The sequence below is a fragment of the Muscardinus avellanarius genome (assembly GCF_963383645.1).
Source record: "Muscardinus avellanarius genome assembly, chromosome: 11".
In the NCBI taxonomy this organism is placed as follows: domain Eukaryota; kingdom Metazoa; phylum Chordata; class Mammalia; order Rodentia; family Gliridae; genus Muscardinus; species Muscardinus avellanarius.
This window is the reverse complement of record NC_137797.1, coordinates 96,675,697-96,695,329: the sequence shown is the minus strand read 5'-3', so window position 1 is coordinate 96,695,329 and position 19,633 is coordinate 96,675,697. Positions and strand designations below refer to the sequence as shown.

Below are 19,633 nucleotides of genomic sequence, written 5' to 3'. Positions count from 1 at the left end.
GACTAGTTCTGTGCCAAGCATCCTTAGGATCTTCCTAGGAAATCTGCTATATGACTAGGGAGATATGCTATTCCCACCAAGAAATGTGGGATGGTCTGTGTGCGAACACAGAGTGGGCAGACAGACTTAGGGCCTGTCATGGGTCAGAGACCTGGGGACTCAGGTAGAAGAGGGTGGAGTAGGAAGGTTTGAAGCTGGGCAGGAGATCTGACTGACAAGCATGAGAGAGCTCTCTCATCACCCCTCCAGTTCTACCCATGTTTTTCCCAGCAGCGTTTTGGGTTAGACGGTGGGACCCTAGGGTAAGGAAGCACATCTCGTAGGGCTGGTTTGCCAGGGCCTCTGCATTGGCTCAGCTGGTTGTTCAGAGGCACACATGAGGAGGAATGAGGGGTGATGGGTCTGCGCCTTGAGCTGAGGGTCACTGAAATCGGTCACTGATCGTAGAGATGGGTTTTGAGAACAAGGGTGCTGAGTCCCAAGGCAGAGTAATCCCACCTGTGTAGGCCGATCATTGGATGTCATCACATTTGACTTTAGAGCATCCTGATGCAGCTGGTACTATTATTACAACTATGGTTTACAGGTGAGGGTAACTGAAGTTTTAAGTAACAGTACCAGGATGCTAAGTGCTAGACATACCTTGCTGACACCCCAGACCACAGTGTGCTTCCTCTCTCCACCCATTCGTTCATCCATTCATTCATTCATGCACGAATACCTTCTGCAAAAGGTCATTGTGTGCCTAGTCCCAAAGGTACCAGGAAACAGTGAAAGTCTGACTTCAGAGGAAAGGACAGTGGTACTTACCAACGCCTGATGCTTCGCATACCTTAACTCCCCCTTCCAAAACTAAAAGCCAGTTCTTCGTTTTATTCATCTTTGGAGTCCTGTACCATTTAGGATGAGAATAAGAGGGAAGAAATAAGTGTTTGGACTAGGATATTTTGGAGGAGGCACCAGGGATGGAACCCAGGGGTGTTCTACCTCCAAGCTACACCCTAAACTCTATTTTAATTTTTATGTGAAAACAGGGTCTCAGTAAATTGCCAAAGCTGGCTGCAAAAGTGCGATCCTCCCGTCTCAGCCTCCCAGGTACTGGGATTACAGGCACGGGCTGCCATACTTGGCTTGCACCGAGAATATATCCCTAGTAAGACACCTCCAGCTTAAAAGGTAAAAAAAATCTCAAGTAGATGATTTAAACCCAAGTCCCTCCATTCCAGTTTTGAGCTGGCCAGTTGTGCAAGGGCTGTGTATTTCATTGTAAACAAGCAAAATTAGTTTCTCCTCACTGAGAGCAGGTCAACAAGGCATCGGAAATTTAACTTCACAAGCAGAATTAAGGATTCAGACTCTTAAAATTCAATCAAGTTCTCAAACCAAGTGACATCTGAGGGTATAAGCATTAGAAGGCAAATGAAAACACCCGATGTTGGAGCCTCGCAGCACAGCATGGATTTCAGGCCTTCTGAAGTCTTATCTTAATTAACTAACCCAGGCGTGATCTCTGGAGGTTGAGAATTGAATACAGGGAGATGGGGAGGGTGAGGAGGAAGAGAGAAATGTGATTCCACAACCTTAGCAGCAACTTGCAACTCTTTTCAAGAAGCTTAGAGTATCTTGCACGGCTAAAAGCCAAGCTGGGTGCCTGCCTCTAACTCAGTACTTGGGAGGCTGAGACAGAAGGATCACAGGTTCGAGGCCAGCCTAAGTAAATTAGCGAGACCCTGTTTCAAGATAAAAAATGAAAAGAGCTGGGGGTGTAGCTATGGGTTCAATCCCTAGTACAAATAATTAATGAATGAATAAGTGAGAAAGTAAATTAATTAATTAGTTAATTAATTAATCAATGCCATGCTGGGGCCCAGGAGGTAAAGTCCTATCCAGGCAGGCCAGGAGAGTACAGTGAGAGGCCTCATTTTTTCTCTGTAGAATGGAATTGCAGACCAACCCTAACGACAGGACCTGAATGCTCCAATTCTCCACTTTCCTTTTATGCAGGAAAACACTGAGGCTTAGAGAGGTGTAGTGACCAACCCAAAGCCACACAGCTCGCTGGTGTCAGGAAGCAAGGATAGAGCCTAGCTCCCCTGACATTCTGTGCTCCTGGTGACAACGTCTGACTTCCAGTGCCACTCCAGGGCAGGCTGGAGGGGAGCGGGTGGAGTTCGGAGGTAGACAGACTTAGTTGTTTATCAGCAAGAATTCAGAAAAGAGCCGGGCGTGGTGGTGCACGCTTGTAATCCCAGCATTTGGGGAGCTGAGACAGAAGGTTCGCGGTTCGGGGACAGCCTCAGCTAGTTAGTGAGGCCCTTTACAACTCAGTGAGACACTGTTTCAAAATAAAGAATAAAAAAATAGAGCTAGGGTGTAGCTAGGAGGTAGAATGCCCTGGGTTCCATCCCCAGTACCATCAAAAAAAAAAAAAAAAAAAAAAAAGAATTCAGAAAGGTCAAAGTTAATTTTCCTGTTCTCTGAAGATGCTCAAGGCAGGAGAAGTAGATTTTGAAATGAGATAAAGAAGGAACTCTCAAGTCAGGGAAATAACACACAGATGAAGGTCAGCTGATAAGCAGCACCTCTCTGTTTATTTTTTAATTAACTTTTATCTTGAGTGGGTAGTGTACAGAAGACACAAAAAGGCAGAGGTCTGCTCCCACAATGGCCCCCCGTCCCGTCACCCAGAGGCCACCAACCATGGGGTCTACAAAGGGAGCACACACACACACACACACACACACACACACACACACACACACACATTTTCCTTTACAACACCACAGAGTACCAAGCATTCTGTGCTGCTTTTGCCTGGTGTTTTTCACTTGACAATATATATTGTGGAGCGTTCCATAGCTTACCTTTTTCCTAAAAACAAAGACAATAGCGCTTCCCTGAAGAAAGTCATAAGCCTCCTGCCAATGACTACAGAAACAAACCGCAGGCTCTTTCTCTTCCCTTTGTCTATTACCCTGGCATAGACTTTAAGAACTTCCAGGTTACAGGGACTTTAAAGTTGGATTGGACTTAAAATTTTGTAAACTACATGTTACGGTTTGGATTGGGAATGACCCCTAAGCCTCATGTGTTAGGTGATGTCTCTCTCCTTCCTGCCTCCCTTTATCCCTCTCTCATCCTTCCTTCTTCCCTCCCCTGCTCCTCATCCTCTCCCATTTTATCTTCCTGATACACTTTGTACACTAGGCCCCCAGGCCTGGTACTCCATGGCTCGTGTCCAGCACAGAGCCTGCTCCCAGTCCAGGTTGCCCTGTAGTAACCCTGTGTTCCAGCCCCTTGGCTTCTCTTTCCTCTTCCTCAAAACTCCTGATAGAACTGACAGCTTTATGCCATGCTATAAATGAGTGATTTCAATGGATACATTCGATCTCTCCATCACATCCAGAGATAAGAAGCCTGTCAAAGAAATGTGTCCCCAACAGTGAGGAAAAACAAAATCCAGATATCTAGAAACAGACTGGAGACTTCTGAGGAAGGTGGGAAAGGGGAAATGATTCTTCCAGAGCCCCTAAAAAGAAACTAAACCAGCAAGGGAGGAGGAGGGAGGTGAGTTCTGCTCTTACCCTCTTACATACAGTTGGAGAAGACTATTAATCCAAGTTCCCAGGAGACTGGGCAGGGTAGTCTATTTGGAGCCTGGGTCACAGTCCAGCCACTAAGGCAGGCGGCCTGGGGAGTGACTGCGAGGCAGAGGTCTACATGAGGACCCTGGTCAGGGGTGGACCAGGGAGAGTCATCGGGCTTCTCTGACTGGCCCTGTCCCTAAAATGGAGATGATGTCCCCTTCCAAACAGGGTGTCTGGATGACTAAGTGAGCTAATGGCTGTGAACACCAGCACACAGTAGGTGCTTTCCAAGGGAAGGTCATGGTCCACTGAACTGCTCATCCCCAGTATGGGTGCCCTGTGCTGGTGTCCAGTGCAAGGGGTCCCCGGCCTCAGATGTCAATGCAGCGCTGTACCCACAGCCCACTCCCCTTCCCTGGGGAACCCGCTCACCTGCCGTGTCTCTCTCTCCTCCTCAGGGAAGTGTATCGCGTGACTGAGAATCTCCAGCGGGAGAAATCGGGGCTCCTGAAGCAGCTGGATTTCCTAAGGTGTGTGTGTGGCACATCCCAAACACCCAAGCTTGGAAGGGCGGGCCCAAAAGCTCTTCCCTGAGCTTCCATGCTGGGCAGTCACAGCTGCAGAGAGTGTCCTCACACCCCTGTCTCTCGTGTGTGGTTCTGCCCACGGAGTACTGCCCACTCTGCTCTTTGGTCCATTTTACAAATGGCCACCTCCCTCTGCCATTTATCGTTGTTTGTGAGTATGCTTTTAGTGTCTCTCCCGTACTGTGCACAGTACTTGCTCAGGTGGGACTGAAACTGGATTTACTGAGCAACTCCTCTATATCAGGTATATTCTCTTTCATCTTCAACAAAAACGTTAGGTAAGTAGGGCGGCTGCTAACACCTGAGTAATGAAGCTGATGTTGGAGAAGTGAAGAAACTTACTACCCACCACGCAGCTCCTCGTGCACCTGCCAGAACTGAAATCCACCTCTGGATAAGATTCTTCCTCAGCCCCATTTCTGTTCCTGTTTTGGAAGGAGTGCATGAACCCACTAAGCTGTGTGTTTTGTTTTGTTTTGTTTTGGTTGTTTGTTTTTGTTTGCAGTACTGGGAATGGAACCCGGGGGCATTCTACCTCTGAACTAAATCCCCAGCCCTATTTTATTCTTTATTTTGAAACAGGGCCTCACTAAGTTGCAGAGGGCCTCACTAAGTAGCTGCAGCTAGCTATGAACCTGGGATCCTCCTGTCTCAGCCTCCCAAGTACTGAGATTACAAGCGTGTGCCACCATACCCGGCTTCACTAAGCTGTTTTGGAAGGAGTAAATGAACCATTACCAGCGCTAAGAAAGGCGTTTCCTCAGACTTCTGAAACTCGTTAACATAAAGTTCACTGTTATGAAATGTGCCCCCCTCAAAAATAAATAAATAAAAAGCAAGCCCATTTAGGGAAAAGTGGAATTTTCGGTGTTGCCCGTGAGGTTTCCAGGTCTCTGTGCCGGCCACCTGCCTGTCAACAGTGATGAGGCAAAAAGGCTTTGTGTTCTGGTTTTTCAAGTGCAAAGAGGTTTCAAATAGCTTCTCAGACATGTTTTGATGTTTTTCAGTTTTGTGTTATGTGATGGCCAGGCCAAGACACTATGACTAGTATCTCAGATGGCACCAAATTAAAAGGCTCCTCCGCCAGGATGCCCTTCCGCTCCGCTCTGTGGGATGCAGCCCGGTGTACATGGCAGGGGAGATAGAAGGGCTCTTAGGTGGCCACGTAATCCATTTGAGAGACAGTCTTGATTGTTAGGCAGGCTTTCCCAAAAGGCAGAACAAAGATGGACGAGGACCTGTTGATATTTTTATTTTTTGAGGATAATAATTTTATTGAACAAATAGTATATATAAAACATGACTTAATACTTTATTTTTATTGGTTTATTTTATTTTGTTTTTTATTGGTGGGCTGTATTCAAATTTTTGGTGCTTTTATTGGTGCATTGTAGTCTCAGATCATAATGTAAGTCACGTTGACAATGATGTAGTCGTACATCTTAATGGGCACAAGATGGTGGAGGCATACATGCACACATCACTCATTTGCCCCTTGCCGATTCCCACCCCATTCCTTCCCCCCTCCCTCCTCATGTTTGGCCTAGTGATTGACTTGTTTATAATTTTTTTCTTTTCTATCATGCTTAGAAAAAATAAATAAAAGGGCAGCTTCAAAGAGAGCAAGCAGGAGAGAATGGCCAGGCAGCCCGCTACAGATACTTGTGGGTCTTTTTCATGAAGACCAATTTTTCTGTGCAATTCCATGGTTACTGAGCTTAATCTCCATGGACTGACTGACTGGGGAGACACCCAGGGAGGATTTTCCCAAGACAGTGAAATCACCAGGAATCAAATAGAGAGAGGACACTGGGGGCAGGCTGGGATGGGAGGTAGGGGTGGTGGGGACCCTTCCAATGGCTGAGATGGGGCAGGTGAGGAGGGCTGCCTTCCTAACAGGACCGGGGTAGATGGAAGCAAGCCTGGGGCTCTTGGTTAGGAGCAGCGCTGCCCGTATGGCCTTGTGCCACCTTGGGAAGACTATTTAGCACCTAGAGTCTTCACTTTATCCTGCCCATCACACAGGCTTTTGGAGAATTAGAAGATGCCTATAAATGGGAATCACAACAGGGCAATAATGTGGCAGAATAGAGTTTAGCATTTCTTTAAACACTGAAGCTTCCCAAGAAAGTATGCTACACAGAGGATACTTTCCCATAAAGGTGGTATATGCCAGATGCCCCAAGTTTTCACCCAGGCGTGAGGCTGCCAAGTTGCTGTCCACCCAGAGTGAGGGTCCTTGTGGCATGAACTTTGCTATTCTAAGAGTCTGGAGACCTGGATCTGCCTGCCTTCATATTCCTGGAACATTCTAGTGTTTTGTACAAGCCTAGGGAATTAGGGGTCAGGTACCTGGTTGTGACTCCTCGGGCCTGGTTGAAGTCTATGCTCCAGATGTACAGCACACTTAGAAGAATGTCTTATTCACAGTAACACCAGTAAAGGGCTGCACTGTGAAGATTAGGACCTGAACACCTCTGAGTTTGCCCTTCCCCTTCAAAAGTGTGAATTGGTTCAGAAGCCACTGGCCCTGTGAGTCAGAGAATCCTAGAACTGCAAGAATTTTGAGGTGACCTAGCCCAGCCTCCTAGATGAAGTTCCCATAATTAATGAAGTTCCCATAATTGACCTCAATGACCCACATCCTCAGTCCATTCTTTCTTTCTTAGACCTCCAGCTCCCATTTCTGCCCTTACCCTCAGATGCCTGCTTCAGAAATGGCCAAAACCATTACAAGAGAGAGCAGTTTCCGCTGTGTCAGTCTGCCCACGTCTCTGCCTTCTCCTCTGTTGTGATCGGTCAGCTTCCTATGCTCCTAGCAAAGTCCACTCTCCCTGTTCCCAGCCTGTGCTCCCGAGTGAATCCTACCCCTTCTTGCTTCTTCAAGGACTATTTATTCTCCGTATCCTCCATTGTCAGTCCTTTTTTTCTTTTCTTTCTCCTTTTGGAGAGAGACCTACAAATGTACTGTAATTTTTTCTACCTGACATCTTGTATCTTCACCTCTTATCCAACTACTTTCTATTTCTCTTATCCCTTTACAACAAAACATACAGAAGAGTCATTTACTTTCGCTCTCTCCATTCTTTACATTCTCAGCCCTCTGGCTGAGCTTTACCCACACTGTGGCACTGTTCTCAGGTCACCAGTGGCCTCTGCCTCATTGAAGATACGGGTTCATCTAGCTGGCACCCTGGCCCATGCCTGTAACCCCAGTACTTGGGAGGCTGAGACCTGAGACTGAAGGTTTAAGGCCAGCACCCTTATCTTCAGAGGCTTTTGCTTCATACTTCCTCTAGAGGAATCCTCTCAAAACCGGAATCAAATCCTGACACCATTCACCTACCCCTACCCCATGATTTCATATCTCATTTGGAGTGAAAATCAGAGTTCTTACAGTGTCCCACAAGATTGTGAATGGAAGGGACCCTCCATTTTTCTCTGATCTCATCTCTTAACTCTTCTCCCTTTAAAGCACCCAGCTGTATGTATGTATGTATGTATATATATATTTAAATTTTAGTTGATGCATTATGATATGCATAATAATGAGATCCATTGTGACGTATTCATACATGCACATAATTTGATCAATTTTGTTCCCTAACCTCCCCTTCCCTTCTGCTTCTCCCACCCCCTGGTCTCCTTTCTGTACCCCACTGGTCTCCCTTCTATTTTCAGGCACCTCCAGGCTCTGGCTTGCCCTCTCCTCTACCTGGAACACTCTCCTCTAGACACCTGCCTCGCTCGGTCCTTTCCTCTCTTCAAGCCTCTGCCCTGTCCGCGAGGCCGTCCTTGGCCACTCCAATCGAGGCAGCATACCACCCTCTGACTTTTCCTGCTCTCCTGCTTTATTCTCTCAGTAGAAATTATTCCCTACTAACATACAAGTTCCCGGAGGCAGCAACTTGGTATTGTGTTCCCCGATGTGTCCTTGATACCTAGAACAGCGCCTGGTGATTGCTGGGTACCCAGGAGATGCTTGAGTGTATGCCTGCGTGCAGGGATGAATGGAATGGTTGGGAGACAGGGAACTCAAGCCCACAGGGGAGGCGCCTCCTAGTGATGGAGGACATGCATGATCCTGAAAGGCAGTGGGCATCTCAAGGCCATTTTGTCCTATCCCCTGCCTGCAAGCTGACTGACACGCAAACTATCTTCTTTCATTAATCACATCCCTAGGGAAAGAGATTCCACACCTTCTCTGGCCCTCCATGCCAGGCCTTCCCTTGCACACCTACACCAATAAATTGGCTGCTCTTGGAACCTCAGACTCCATATTTGATTAGCTTCCCCCTTTACTATTCACAGGGAAAGGAACAAACACCTTCGGGATGAACGGGACATAAGTTATCAGGTAATTGGTCCCCCCGGGGGTGGGACCAGTGGGAGACAAGGGCGGTGGTCCAGGGGCAGCCAGACCAATGCCAGGACTGGCCCAAGATTGTCCAGACACTCGGGGTGTGTCTGATCCTTTCTGTGTGGGCAGGATAATGACGTGAGGAGTTTTGCAAAGCATAAAATTTGCAAGGTGGCCTACTAGGTGAAGCATGTGAGTTTCCCATGAAGTTACATCCTTCCCGCTTGGCACAACAAGACTAAAATATTTGGGAGGGCCACACATCTCTTGGATGCAGAAATGATAGTTCCATCCATGAGATGGCGCAGTTGAAATGTCATTGTCACTTTGAAATCAAAATGCTCATTTTTTTCCCCCTTTTACTTCAATTTTTATCTCTTGATGAAAATTTTGCATCTTTTTGCTGTCAGAGAGCACATTTAAAATGTGTGTGTGTTGCTACTTACAGAGCTGATTTTATGTACAAAATTTTTCTACTCTATAGGGGACACGTCCTCTTCCATACCCGAACGCCGAGGGCCTGCATACTTTCCCAAACAGCATGAAATCCTATATTTATTTAGAGGTGTTCACTACATCAGACGAAATCTAGGATCCCATACTCTACCATTCATCTTCCCCTTCAGAAAGGTGTTATCAGAAAAAGGGATCAAGATGGATTAACATGTTTTCCTAATTGTAGGATCAGCATGTTATAAATTGTGTGTGTGTGTGTGTGTGTGTGTGTGTGTGTCTCTGGAAGAGTCACTCGCCACCTTGGACCGTGACCAGCTATCACAGGAGGAAAGGGAATCTCTGTCCTCTTTCTTTTCCCATATCATAGGAATTTCAAGAATAATTCTTAAAAAGTGGGTGATGGGTCCTGGACCCTTAGTTGAACAGTGACCTAAATATCTAGCAGCCTAAGGCAGTTCGATTGCCCTAAATTGGGCCCAGCCTGGTTTATAGCTGCCAGTCCGGGAGGGGCCTCGTTAACACCATCATTTCTTTGATATCCCGACCGGCAGCAAGTGTCTCTGCCGCCCACATGTGTGTGCTCTTAGAGCAAGACATAAGCCTACACATGTTTGCTTGATGAGGATAATGGTTATAATTGTTTTAGAAGTAACACCTATTTTTTTTTAAACTTCCAAACAAATGCCATCTGAATCCTTTTACCTTGCTCGTCCTCATCTACCAAACTCATTCTGCTTAGGAAGCAGGGTGGAATGACTAGCTCAGGCGCGGGATTGAAGAAAGAGGGATGAGATCCTGTTGATATGGAGTGATAATTAAAGATTCATTTGGAATCATCAAAGCCATACCTTCGGGGGGGCCTGGGAGCACTGCGGCTCCTCCTTCCCTCATTAGGGAATCACAGGATGACTGATTAAGGAGAGATCTGTCCTGTGATCTGACTCCTCCCCATCTGCTGGGGAGCCTCTGCAGAGGGCATCATAATCCCAGATCCACCCAGGTGTTACGGACCTTTGGGCAACTTATCTACACCAGCCTGTTTCTGTGAAAGATCTAGAAAGCTTTATGCTAGGATAGAAATGGTGGACAGGCACTGGATTAATAGTCCCTGTGGGCTGGCCTCTTGCTCCTCACATTAGGGGCTTGGGAAATAAAGAAGGAGGGTCTGATTTAAAATACACAGTATAGGGCCAGGTGCGGCAGCCCACTCCTGTAATTACAGCACTTAGGAGGCGGAGACAGGAGGATCGCAGGTACAAGGCCAAACTCAGCAACTTAGCAAGGCCCTCAGTAACTTACACCCTGTTTTTCAAAATGAAAAATAAAATAAGTCTAGGTGTAGCTTGGAGGTAGAATGCCCCTGAGTTCAATTCTTAGTATATAAAAAATAAAATAAAATGCACAGGATGGGACCAGGGGTTTAGCCGAGTAGCAGAGCGCTTACCTAGCATGCATGAGACCCCAGGCTCCATCCCCACTACTGCAAAAATAAAGAAAGAAGTAAAAAAAAAACTGCACAGAAGATTTTTTTATGTCTCCAAATATTTTTCCTATGCATTCGACATTCTTCTTCCTCTTTGCCCTTTTGCAAATTACCCACGTTCCTGTATAAAACATCATGGCTTAGACCCTCAGCTCCAAACAGCATTTTTCTTTTTTTTTCTTTTAAATTTTTTTATTGGTGCATTATATTCAAACATCATATTGGGGTAAAAACTTGTGTGTACAGACATGTACACATCACTGATTTAACCCCTAACCAATTCCCACCCCATTCCCTCCCTGTCCCTCCTTCCCTTGCTTGGCTTAGTGGTTGACTTTTCGATATGTTTAAGTACATTGTGTGTTTTAGAGATTTTCCTCTTCCCCCCTCCTTTCTCCTCCTTTAGGTTGCCTTGTTTGCTCCCCTGTAGGATTTCCTTTTTCATCTAGAGTTCCTCCTATGACCCATTTCTCCCTAACTCTCACATATTAGGGAAAGAATCTGATTTCTTATTTTTTGTGACTGACTAATCTCACTTAGCATAATGTCCTCCAGTTCCATCCATTTCCCTGAAAATGATGTAATTGAGTTTTTTTTGATGGCTGAATAAAATTCCCTTGTATACATATCCCACAGTTTTGTAATCCATTCATCTGTTGATGGACATCTTGGCTGGTTCCATAGTTTGGCTATGGTGAATTGGGCAGCTATGAACATAGATATACATGCATTAGTTTGGTAGTTTGGCTTCCTATCATTTGGGTAGATACCCAGAAGTGGAATTGCTGGATCAAATGGTAGATTTGTTCCCTTTCTTCTGAGGATTCTCCATACTGTTTTCCAAAGTGGTTGCACTAATTTGCAATCCTACCAACAATGTCTTAGAGTTCCCACTTCTCCACATCCTCGCCAGCATCTGTCAAACAGCATTTTTCATTTGATTAGACTGATGGAAAACAGGGGGGTGGGGTGGCAGGGGGGGGCATGGCTGCAGGAGACTTAAGAGCAAGCTGGTTTGAGTCAGAGTCTTGTCTAGATCCTGACCTCGGAGGCGGGAACAGTGACCCCTTTCCTGCTCAGACAGTAGGGCAAATACACAGGCCAGGGTCTGAGGGCATTTTGTGTTTCTACAGAAAGATAAGGCAGCCAAGGCAAACGCAGCTCCTTCCAAGGCAAGCTGGAAGCAGAGATCTGGCTCGGTGATTGGCAAATATGTGGACGGCAGAGGGATCCTCAGAAGGTCAGTTGCCATCCCCTTGGGCATCCCTTCCCTCACCCGGCACTCGGGAACCGGCTCTGGACCCACACTCAGTGCAGACTGAGCCCTTGAGATGTGGTCCTGAACCAGGTGTGGTGGCACGGGCACACCTGTATTCCAAGTACTTGGGAGGCTGAGACAGGAGGATCATAGGTTTGAGGTCAGCGTCAGCAACTCAGCAAGACCCTGTTTCAAAATTTAAAAAAAAAAAAAAAAAAAAGAAGGCTACGGGTGCCGGGCGTGGTGGCTCACGCTTGTAATCCCTGCGCTTGGGAGGCGGAGACAGGAGGATCACGCAGGTTCGAAGCCAGCCATTCTGGCTTAGGAGACCCAGTTGCCAAATAAAAAAGTATAAAAATAGGTCTGGGAGTGTAGCCTGAAGGTAGAAGGGTTTCCAGGAACCCCAGTACCACCAAAAAAAAAAAAAAAAAAAGAAAACAAAAAAACACCCAAAGGCTAAGGGTATAGCTCAGAGGTAGAATGGCCCTGGGTTCAACCCTCAATACTGGGGCGGGGAGAGAGAAAGAGAGAGAAAGAGCTTGAGATCAGCTGCATTCACTCCCCCTTGTATCTTAGAGGACGTGACTTTCTTTGTTTTGACATGCAAGCCAGAGAAGGGTCCTGCAGAGCAAGCCCCTAGGATTGACCATTACCTTGTGAGGCACCCCCTCCCTGTGTGTGCCTGCTAAAAGTGACTAACAGGTGCTGTAGATAAGCAGAGGAGAATGAGAGAGGTTCAGGGGAGAGAGATGGAGGCTGTGGCTGGACAGTGCTCTGTTGTCAGCGAAGCAGAATGGATTCCTTGGGTTTCAGCAACATGACTGTCTTGGCTACAAAGGTCAATTAAAGTGTCACATGGAGTCTCTACTAATTGAACTAATTTATAGAGAGGACTGGGACCCCTGCTAGACAGATCCTTCCAATGATTCATGTTTAACTAATTCAAAGAGAATATGTTTTGTTGCTATCGACAGTACATGATGTGTTTGAGTACCCAAGGGGCAGGCACATGGCTCATTCACAGAGATGAACCAGTCCCCTGCCTCTCCTCTTTGGGGTGTACAGAGATGCCCACAGAGATGTAAAGGCAGCGTGGCTGCGACATGTAAGATGCTCTTGTGGATATCCCCAAAAAACCCAAAGCATGAAATAAAATGATATGCAGAGGAAATTGACTTTGGGGATGTAAATTAGCTCATCAGTAAAATCTCAGGTTTGATCATCATGAATATCTTCCCTAAATAGCTGAATAATGAGATACAATTTGGGAGCCAAATTTCTGCAGTAATTGTCGCCCCGTTGGTTCCCTGGAATTCAATGTAGCCATTGATTGACTGACTCAACAGGCGCCTTCTGATTACTTGCTTGGTACCAGACATTCCTTGGAATTCTGTGAAGGCTCCAGAGATGCGTTGCACATGGGTCCCATCATTACTATCCATGATTCATTGTTCATCTAGTAAAGATTTATTGAGTGCCTACTATGCGCAAGGCACCGTACTATGTGCTGGAGATGCAATGATGAGCGACAGAGACCCGTTTGTGTCCGGCGAGCTTTTAACTGAGTGGAGAAGGCAGACGATAACCCAACAAGGAACAAATCATAAACTCCCAACTCCAGGACAGACTCTGGCCAACGTAGCTGCTCTCGTTACTGCTGGCAGGTAGCATTTAGTGGCAAAACCACTAAGCTGAAGGTATTATAGGATGTCAAGAGTGCTTAAGAATTTCCCCAATAAAAAGCTTTTTCCAAGAAATGCTTCATTTTAGGGCCTAAGTGGCTATTTCTGTTTTTGGTTGTGAAACCTTTGAAAAATATGCCGTGTGTGTGTGTGTGTGTGTGTGTGTGTGTGTGTGTGTGTGTAAACACATTTGCTTATATGTGGGCACAATATTCACCCTGGGTATATAAGCAAATAAAAATGGACAGGGATACTAATTGTGCTCTGCACCAGATGACCAGTTAACAGGCTTGGTAGCATATATAGAAAGCCGGAAAGAAACCAATTGGCTTTCATTTAAAACTGATTTCATAAGTCAAGGAAAAGGCGCTCAAATGGCTACAGACCTCTTATTTTCTATCAAGGGATCCGAACCAATTTCCTCACTCCTGGGAGCGAGCACTATGTCTTAATCTAGCCTCAGAATGCAGTTAACTTCAGAAAGGTGATATGTGCGTTTTGGTTTTCGTTTTCTTTCCTACTGTTGGTCCTTAGGACTAATGAATATTCTACACCTGGGGGCAAAATAAAGTATGTTTCTGTGCCCTTTATTGCTGTCTCCCATGACTCTGTCAAGTCATTATTTCATCTCCATTCCATTTTTTTTCTAATCCATGTGTGACTCTGTGTGCGTGAGACAGACAGAGAGAAAGAGAGAGAGAGAGAGAGAGAGAGAGAGAGAGAGAGAGAGAGAGAGAGAGAGAAGAGAGAGGTTGAATTTGGATTTTCCTCAGCTTTAAATGTTCACAAAGACACTAAAGAACTCCAGAACTCCCATGGTCAAGAGAATCTCTGAGGCCTTTGTCTCAAACCCTTCCAAGAAGACCAGGGACGTAGCTCAGAGGTAGAGCCCTTGCCTGGCATGTGCAAGGCCTGGGTTCAATCCCAAGTACTGCAAAACAAAACAAACTTTCTGAAAATACAGCTGGTGTGTCTCGGTGTCAATCGACAGATGAACAAATAAAGAAAATGTGGTATATACCACAATGGAGGTTTTTTGTTTTTTTGGTTTGTTTGGTGATACTGTGGGTGGAACCCAGAGGCTTTCTACCTCCAGGCTATACTCCCAGACCTATTTTATATTTTACTTGGAAACAGGGTCTCACTAAGTTGCTGAGGGCCTCACTAAGCAGCTGAGGCTGGCTTCGAACCTACGCGATCCTCATGTCTCAGCCTACCAAGCGCGGGGATTACAAGCGTGCGCCACCATGCTCGGCTAACACAATGGAGTTTGGTCAGGCCTAAGGAAGAATGGAATGATGTATTTTGTGGGGGGGGGGAAGTGGATGGAATTGGAAAGTATGATGCTAAGCAAAATAAGCCAGACTCAGAAAGTCCAGGGTCATGTGATTTCCCTCATATGTGGAAACTAGGGAGAAAAGAGGGGAGATCTTGTAAAAATAGAAGGGAGGCCGGTATAATAGAAGAGGAGGTCAGGGTAGGGAGGAGAGAAGGGAAAAGAGGTCCTGGGAATGAAATTGATCAAGTATTGAATAACGAAACTTGCTATTTTGAATAATTATTACACACCAATAAAAAAATAATAGAATAAGCCTGGCACTGTGGCAGACATCTTTAATCCAGTACTATTTGGGAGGTTGAAGCAAAAGGATCGCAGTTCTAGGCAAGCCTCAGCAATTTAGCAAGACCCTTAGCAACTTAAATACAGCCTGTGCCTTGACCCTACCCTCCAGCTGCCGGACTGGCTCTGCCTCCAATTGCTCCTCCTCGCCTTTAGCGTTCAGATGCTTCTAGAAGCAAGCATGTCCTTGGGTCCACTTATGCTTGACTTTGGTTTCCAGGGGCACAGAAAGAGAAAGAAGAAGGGAAGGTGGGTGGCTATGCCTTCTGACCCAAGCCCCTTCTCCAGGGAAAGCTGCCTCTGAGCCAGGAGACATCTGCTGTGGTGCGAAGAGGTGACGTGTCTTACCTAAGGACACACACTTCGTAAGGGCCGGTGCTGGGAGCAGAGCCCGGCACCTGCTTGTTACTCCGTGGTGTTTTGTTTCTGAGCCTGTGCCCACCTCTCTTCACTGCCTTCTCCTTCCTAGCCCTCTTCCGATTTATAACGATGTCTCCATGTCACGTTTGCTTTGGTTCTTCAACTGATCCTAGCATTGCATGGGGACAGGGCCTGGGTCCATCTGCTCATACCCGCATCTTCAAAATCTATTAGAATCCTCCTCTCTGCATCAGTCGAGGCTTCATCCCTGTGAGCAAAACACCCAACAGGAACAACTTGCCTAAAGAAAGGTTTAGTCGGCTCGCAGCTTCAGGGTTCGGTCCAGGGTTGGTCGCCTCCAAGGCAGAAACATCCTGGCAGGAAGGTGTGGCAGAAGAAAGATGTTCAGCTTGTGGCAGCCAGGAAGCAGAGAGTGAGGATGAGGAGGGACCAGGGACAGCGTTCCCAAGGGCACACCCGCAGGGACCCACTTTCTATAGCCATGTCCTACCTGCCTACAGTTACTACCCATGGGTCTATTCAAATTATCAATCCATCCAGTGGACTAATCGACCCACTGAGTAGGCCAGAGGCCCCATGACCCAATAACTTCTTCTTGTTTTTGTGGTACTGAGGATAGAAGCTAGGGGCACTCTACCTCCGAGCTACACCAACAGCCCTATTTTTTATTCTTTATTTTGAAACAGGGTCTCACTGAGTTGCAAAGGGCCTCACTAGGTAGTAGCTGAGGCTGTCCAGAACCGCGATCCTCCCGTCTCAGCCTCCCAAACGACTCTGGGGTCCAATAATTTATTTAAAGCCCCACTTCTGAGCCTTGCTGCACTGGGGACCACGCTTTCAACGCATGAGACACTCAGATCCAAACCCTAACTGTCTTCATCATCTTCATCTTCCTCATCCCAAACAAGCACTCAGTATAAGTGTGCTGAGGGAATGAGCCAGAGTGCGGGTAGGTTATTTTTCTCTCCTCTCCTGGCGCTCTCTTCTATAAAGATGCGGGGTCCTTCAGCTATGGCTCTCAACAGCTGCCTGGCAGCCATCCAGCTTCCATGTTGATGTGTTTTACTCTGTGCATCTCTCCGCCCCCACCCTCATAGCCAGTCGGAGGAGGAGGAAGATGTGTTTGGCCTCCTGAGGAGGAGGAGCTCCCTGGGCCCAAATGGATATCCCCTTACAGAAGAGGAGCCGGCAACTGGAGAACCAGGAGCTGGGGGTCCACCCCGCCGGGCGCTCCGCAGAATCATCTCCATTGAAGAGGACCCCCTGCCGCAGCTCCTGGGTAGTGGCTCTGAGCAGCCACTAAGCAAATGCCCAGAAGAGGAGGTGGTCTCCTCTGGCCAGGTGGCAGAAGGACGAGTCCAGCAGGCGCCAGCCTTGGAACTCACCCCCGCATCTCCCCGAGGGCAGCCTGTTGGCAAAGAAGCCCTCGGTAAGGTAAGGGCACGCCCACCTTGGTTTGTACACAGCACTTCCATGACCTCCCCCTTGTCTTTGTACCTGGGAGTGGGCACCCAGGGGCTCACCTGGGGTGGTCCCATGATTCACCACTTTTGTGTCTTCCAAATATCACCTTCTCCTGCTTGGCTGAGTATTGTGGGAAGAGAATCGGGGGTCCTGGAAAATTCTCCTTATAACTTCTGTGGCTTGCCCCACTCCCTCCACCCTGAGCTCTCTCTTCTGATTCTGATCCAAAGTGTTTATTGAGCACCCACTGAAGACCAGCCTTCTGCTAGGCTCTTAGCCTAAGACATCAGATACTTTCAAAATTATAGATATTATAACAGCTTTCTGCACATCCAATCCCTGTCTTGGAAAGTGTTCATACATCATTTTTCCCAGCTAATCACACTTAGTTCCCAGCTACCTGTCTTGCCCCTCCCTCTCATGTGATCCTGTAACCTCCCCCTCAGGTCTTCCTGCTAAATTCTGTAGGGAGGAAGGAGACCACATAAAAAGCCTTCCTCTGGCTCCTGGTAATGACATCCCCGTCCACTTCTGTGACCCAGGCCACAGAATAGTCTGCGCAGGCCCTCTTTCTTTGCTTGACCCTCAAAAACAGCTTCATAAATGTCATGACGGCTCACAAGGAGCTCCTCCCTGCACGCCGTGGAGACCTTTACAACCAAGCTGCTGCCACCTGGAATTCTTCCCAAGGGCCGCATCAGCAGCTGTGCCAGGAAGGGACACAGGTTATCATTCTTGGGCTGGGATTAAGATTTCTACCTACATCTCCCCACTTAGAAGGGGATCAGGGACTGGGCGGCACCGATGTGGTAGGGCCCTTCCTTCCTCCATTTCCTTCCACAACCCCTTTGGTGCTCAGACCTACACAACTTTCTTGCCCCATCACAAATGAAGTCTTAATATCTGCAGATGTACCCCCAGTGTGAATGTTTCAAGCGGTCAAGGACTCAGGGGTAAAGAAAAGAGCTACACAGAGAAGACGCATCTTCACCCTTATGTGATGTTTTCTCTCCTTGACAGCTGGAAAAGTAGGACCCTGAGGGCAGAGGCCCAGCCCCTGGCTCACAGCCCTTGTAATAGCGCACACTTCGTAACCTCCCAGCTGAGCCAGCTCGCGGGTGTGCTCTCTCCTGAGGCTGCACTGCCTCTGGACTGGGGATGGAAGATGCGGCAGAGAGGAGACAGGACTCACTAGAAGCCACGCACCAGTGTCAAAAGAGGCTGCTGGGAATGAGGCCCCCTGCACCAGGCCAGAGGCAGGCATCAGAGCCAGCCCTCTGGAAAGCACTTGAAAACAGAACTCAGGAGCTTAAAGATGCCATATCCGCCACACCAGCACTCCCAGCAAATTCTCCTAAGAAAATAACCAGAGTCAGATTAAGACTTGAGTCAAGAATATAAATGTTCTTTTTTTTTTTTTTTTGGTGGTACTGGGGTTCCTGGAAGCCCTTCTACCTCTGGGCTACACTCCCAGACCTATTTTCTGTATTTTTGAAACAGGGTCTCTTAAGCCAGCACGGCTGGCCTCGATCCTCCTGCCTCTGCCTCCCAAGCGCAGGGATTACAAGTGTGCGCCACCACGCCCGGCTCTAAATGTTCTTTAAAATGGCACACCACTGAAAAATAAAACACCCAATCATAGGAACATAGTTATACTATGTTAATTTAATAAAATAGTATGCAACTATTAAAAATCAGATTTTCAAAAAGCTTTAGTCACTCAAAGAGCTATATATAAAATATAAGAACAAAATAAAATAAGTACAATTATATATGTAATTATAAGATAGGATATAACTATATATAATATATACAACCATAAATATCATATATTATATATGTACATATATAATACATAAAGTTTTGTATAAAATCATTCTAATATGACACAATGTATAAATATATAGTATTAGATAATATGTATCATTATTATATGCTATAATATAAAAATATCATGTTACTATATATGATATCTTACTATATATGATATGTTACTTATATATGATATATATATGATATCATCTCTATATATGATATATATATCTTAGGCATATATAATATCTTACATATACTATTATAGAAGTATGCACTATTATATCTTACATATATATAGCATATAATACATTATATACCTAAGTATATTATGTGCTTATATAATATAAAATGTATGAAACTTTATATATAATTATATATAAACTCATATATAATTATATACAATTCACAAATCTTTTCAAATAAAGCATACACACACACACACACACACACACACACACACACACACACACATATATATAGAAAAAAGCTGTAAGAAATGCATGAAAATATAAATAATGACATTTTAGGGTGGTGGAGCAGGAAGGGGCTCGCTGCTCTCATGCCTGAGACAGAACCATCGCTGTGCTTATGTTCTTGTGTTTGCAAAAAAGCGCTCTTCCCAGGGAGGGGATGGCCTCCACGGCTAGGGTCCCAACACCTCTGCCACCAGGATGCCTCCTCCTTCCTGGGTTCCAGGCTCTCCACTTGGTACCTGTACCTGGGGATACACAGATTGGTGCCCTACTTTTTAGTCAAAAACAAATAACAGAGGCACAAAGACAAGAGACTGGGAGAGGGCCAGCACCCTTGTGCATTATGTGAATAGAGAAAATGAGATAGGGGCATATTTTTTTTAGTGTGAGCTTCTCTCTTTTTTTTTAATTTTAGTATAAATTCCGGTAGTTGACCTTGAATTCCTCCCTAAGTACTCCATGGAAT

The 19,633-nt window shown here is 46.2% G+C and overlaps 1 protein-coding gene across 1 annotated transcript in view; it reads left to right on the top strand.

Annotated features, from left to right (window-relative positions):
• Positions 1 to 19,633, top strand: part of CRACR2A (calcium release activated channel regulator 2A) — a gene marked incomplete at both ends in the record, with an annotated part of 76,313 nt that overhangs the window by 33,757 nt on the left and 22,923 nt on the right. Inside the window, 4 exons of the mRNA XM_080704961.1 lie at positions 4,046 to 4,117; positions 8,486 to 8,531; positions 11,607 to 11,713; positions 16,513 to 16,849. Coding sequence (XP_080561087.1) covers positions 4,046 to 4,117; positions 8,486 to 8,531; positions 11,607 to 11,713; positions 16,513 to 16,849 — 562 coding nt within the window. The remainder of the gene's footprint in view (positions 1 to 4,045; positions 4,118 to 8,485; positions 8,532 to 11,606; positions 11,714 to 16,512; positions 16,850 to 19,633) is intronic.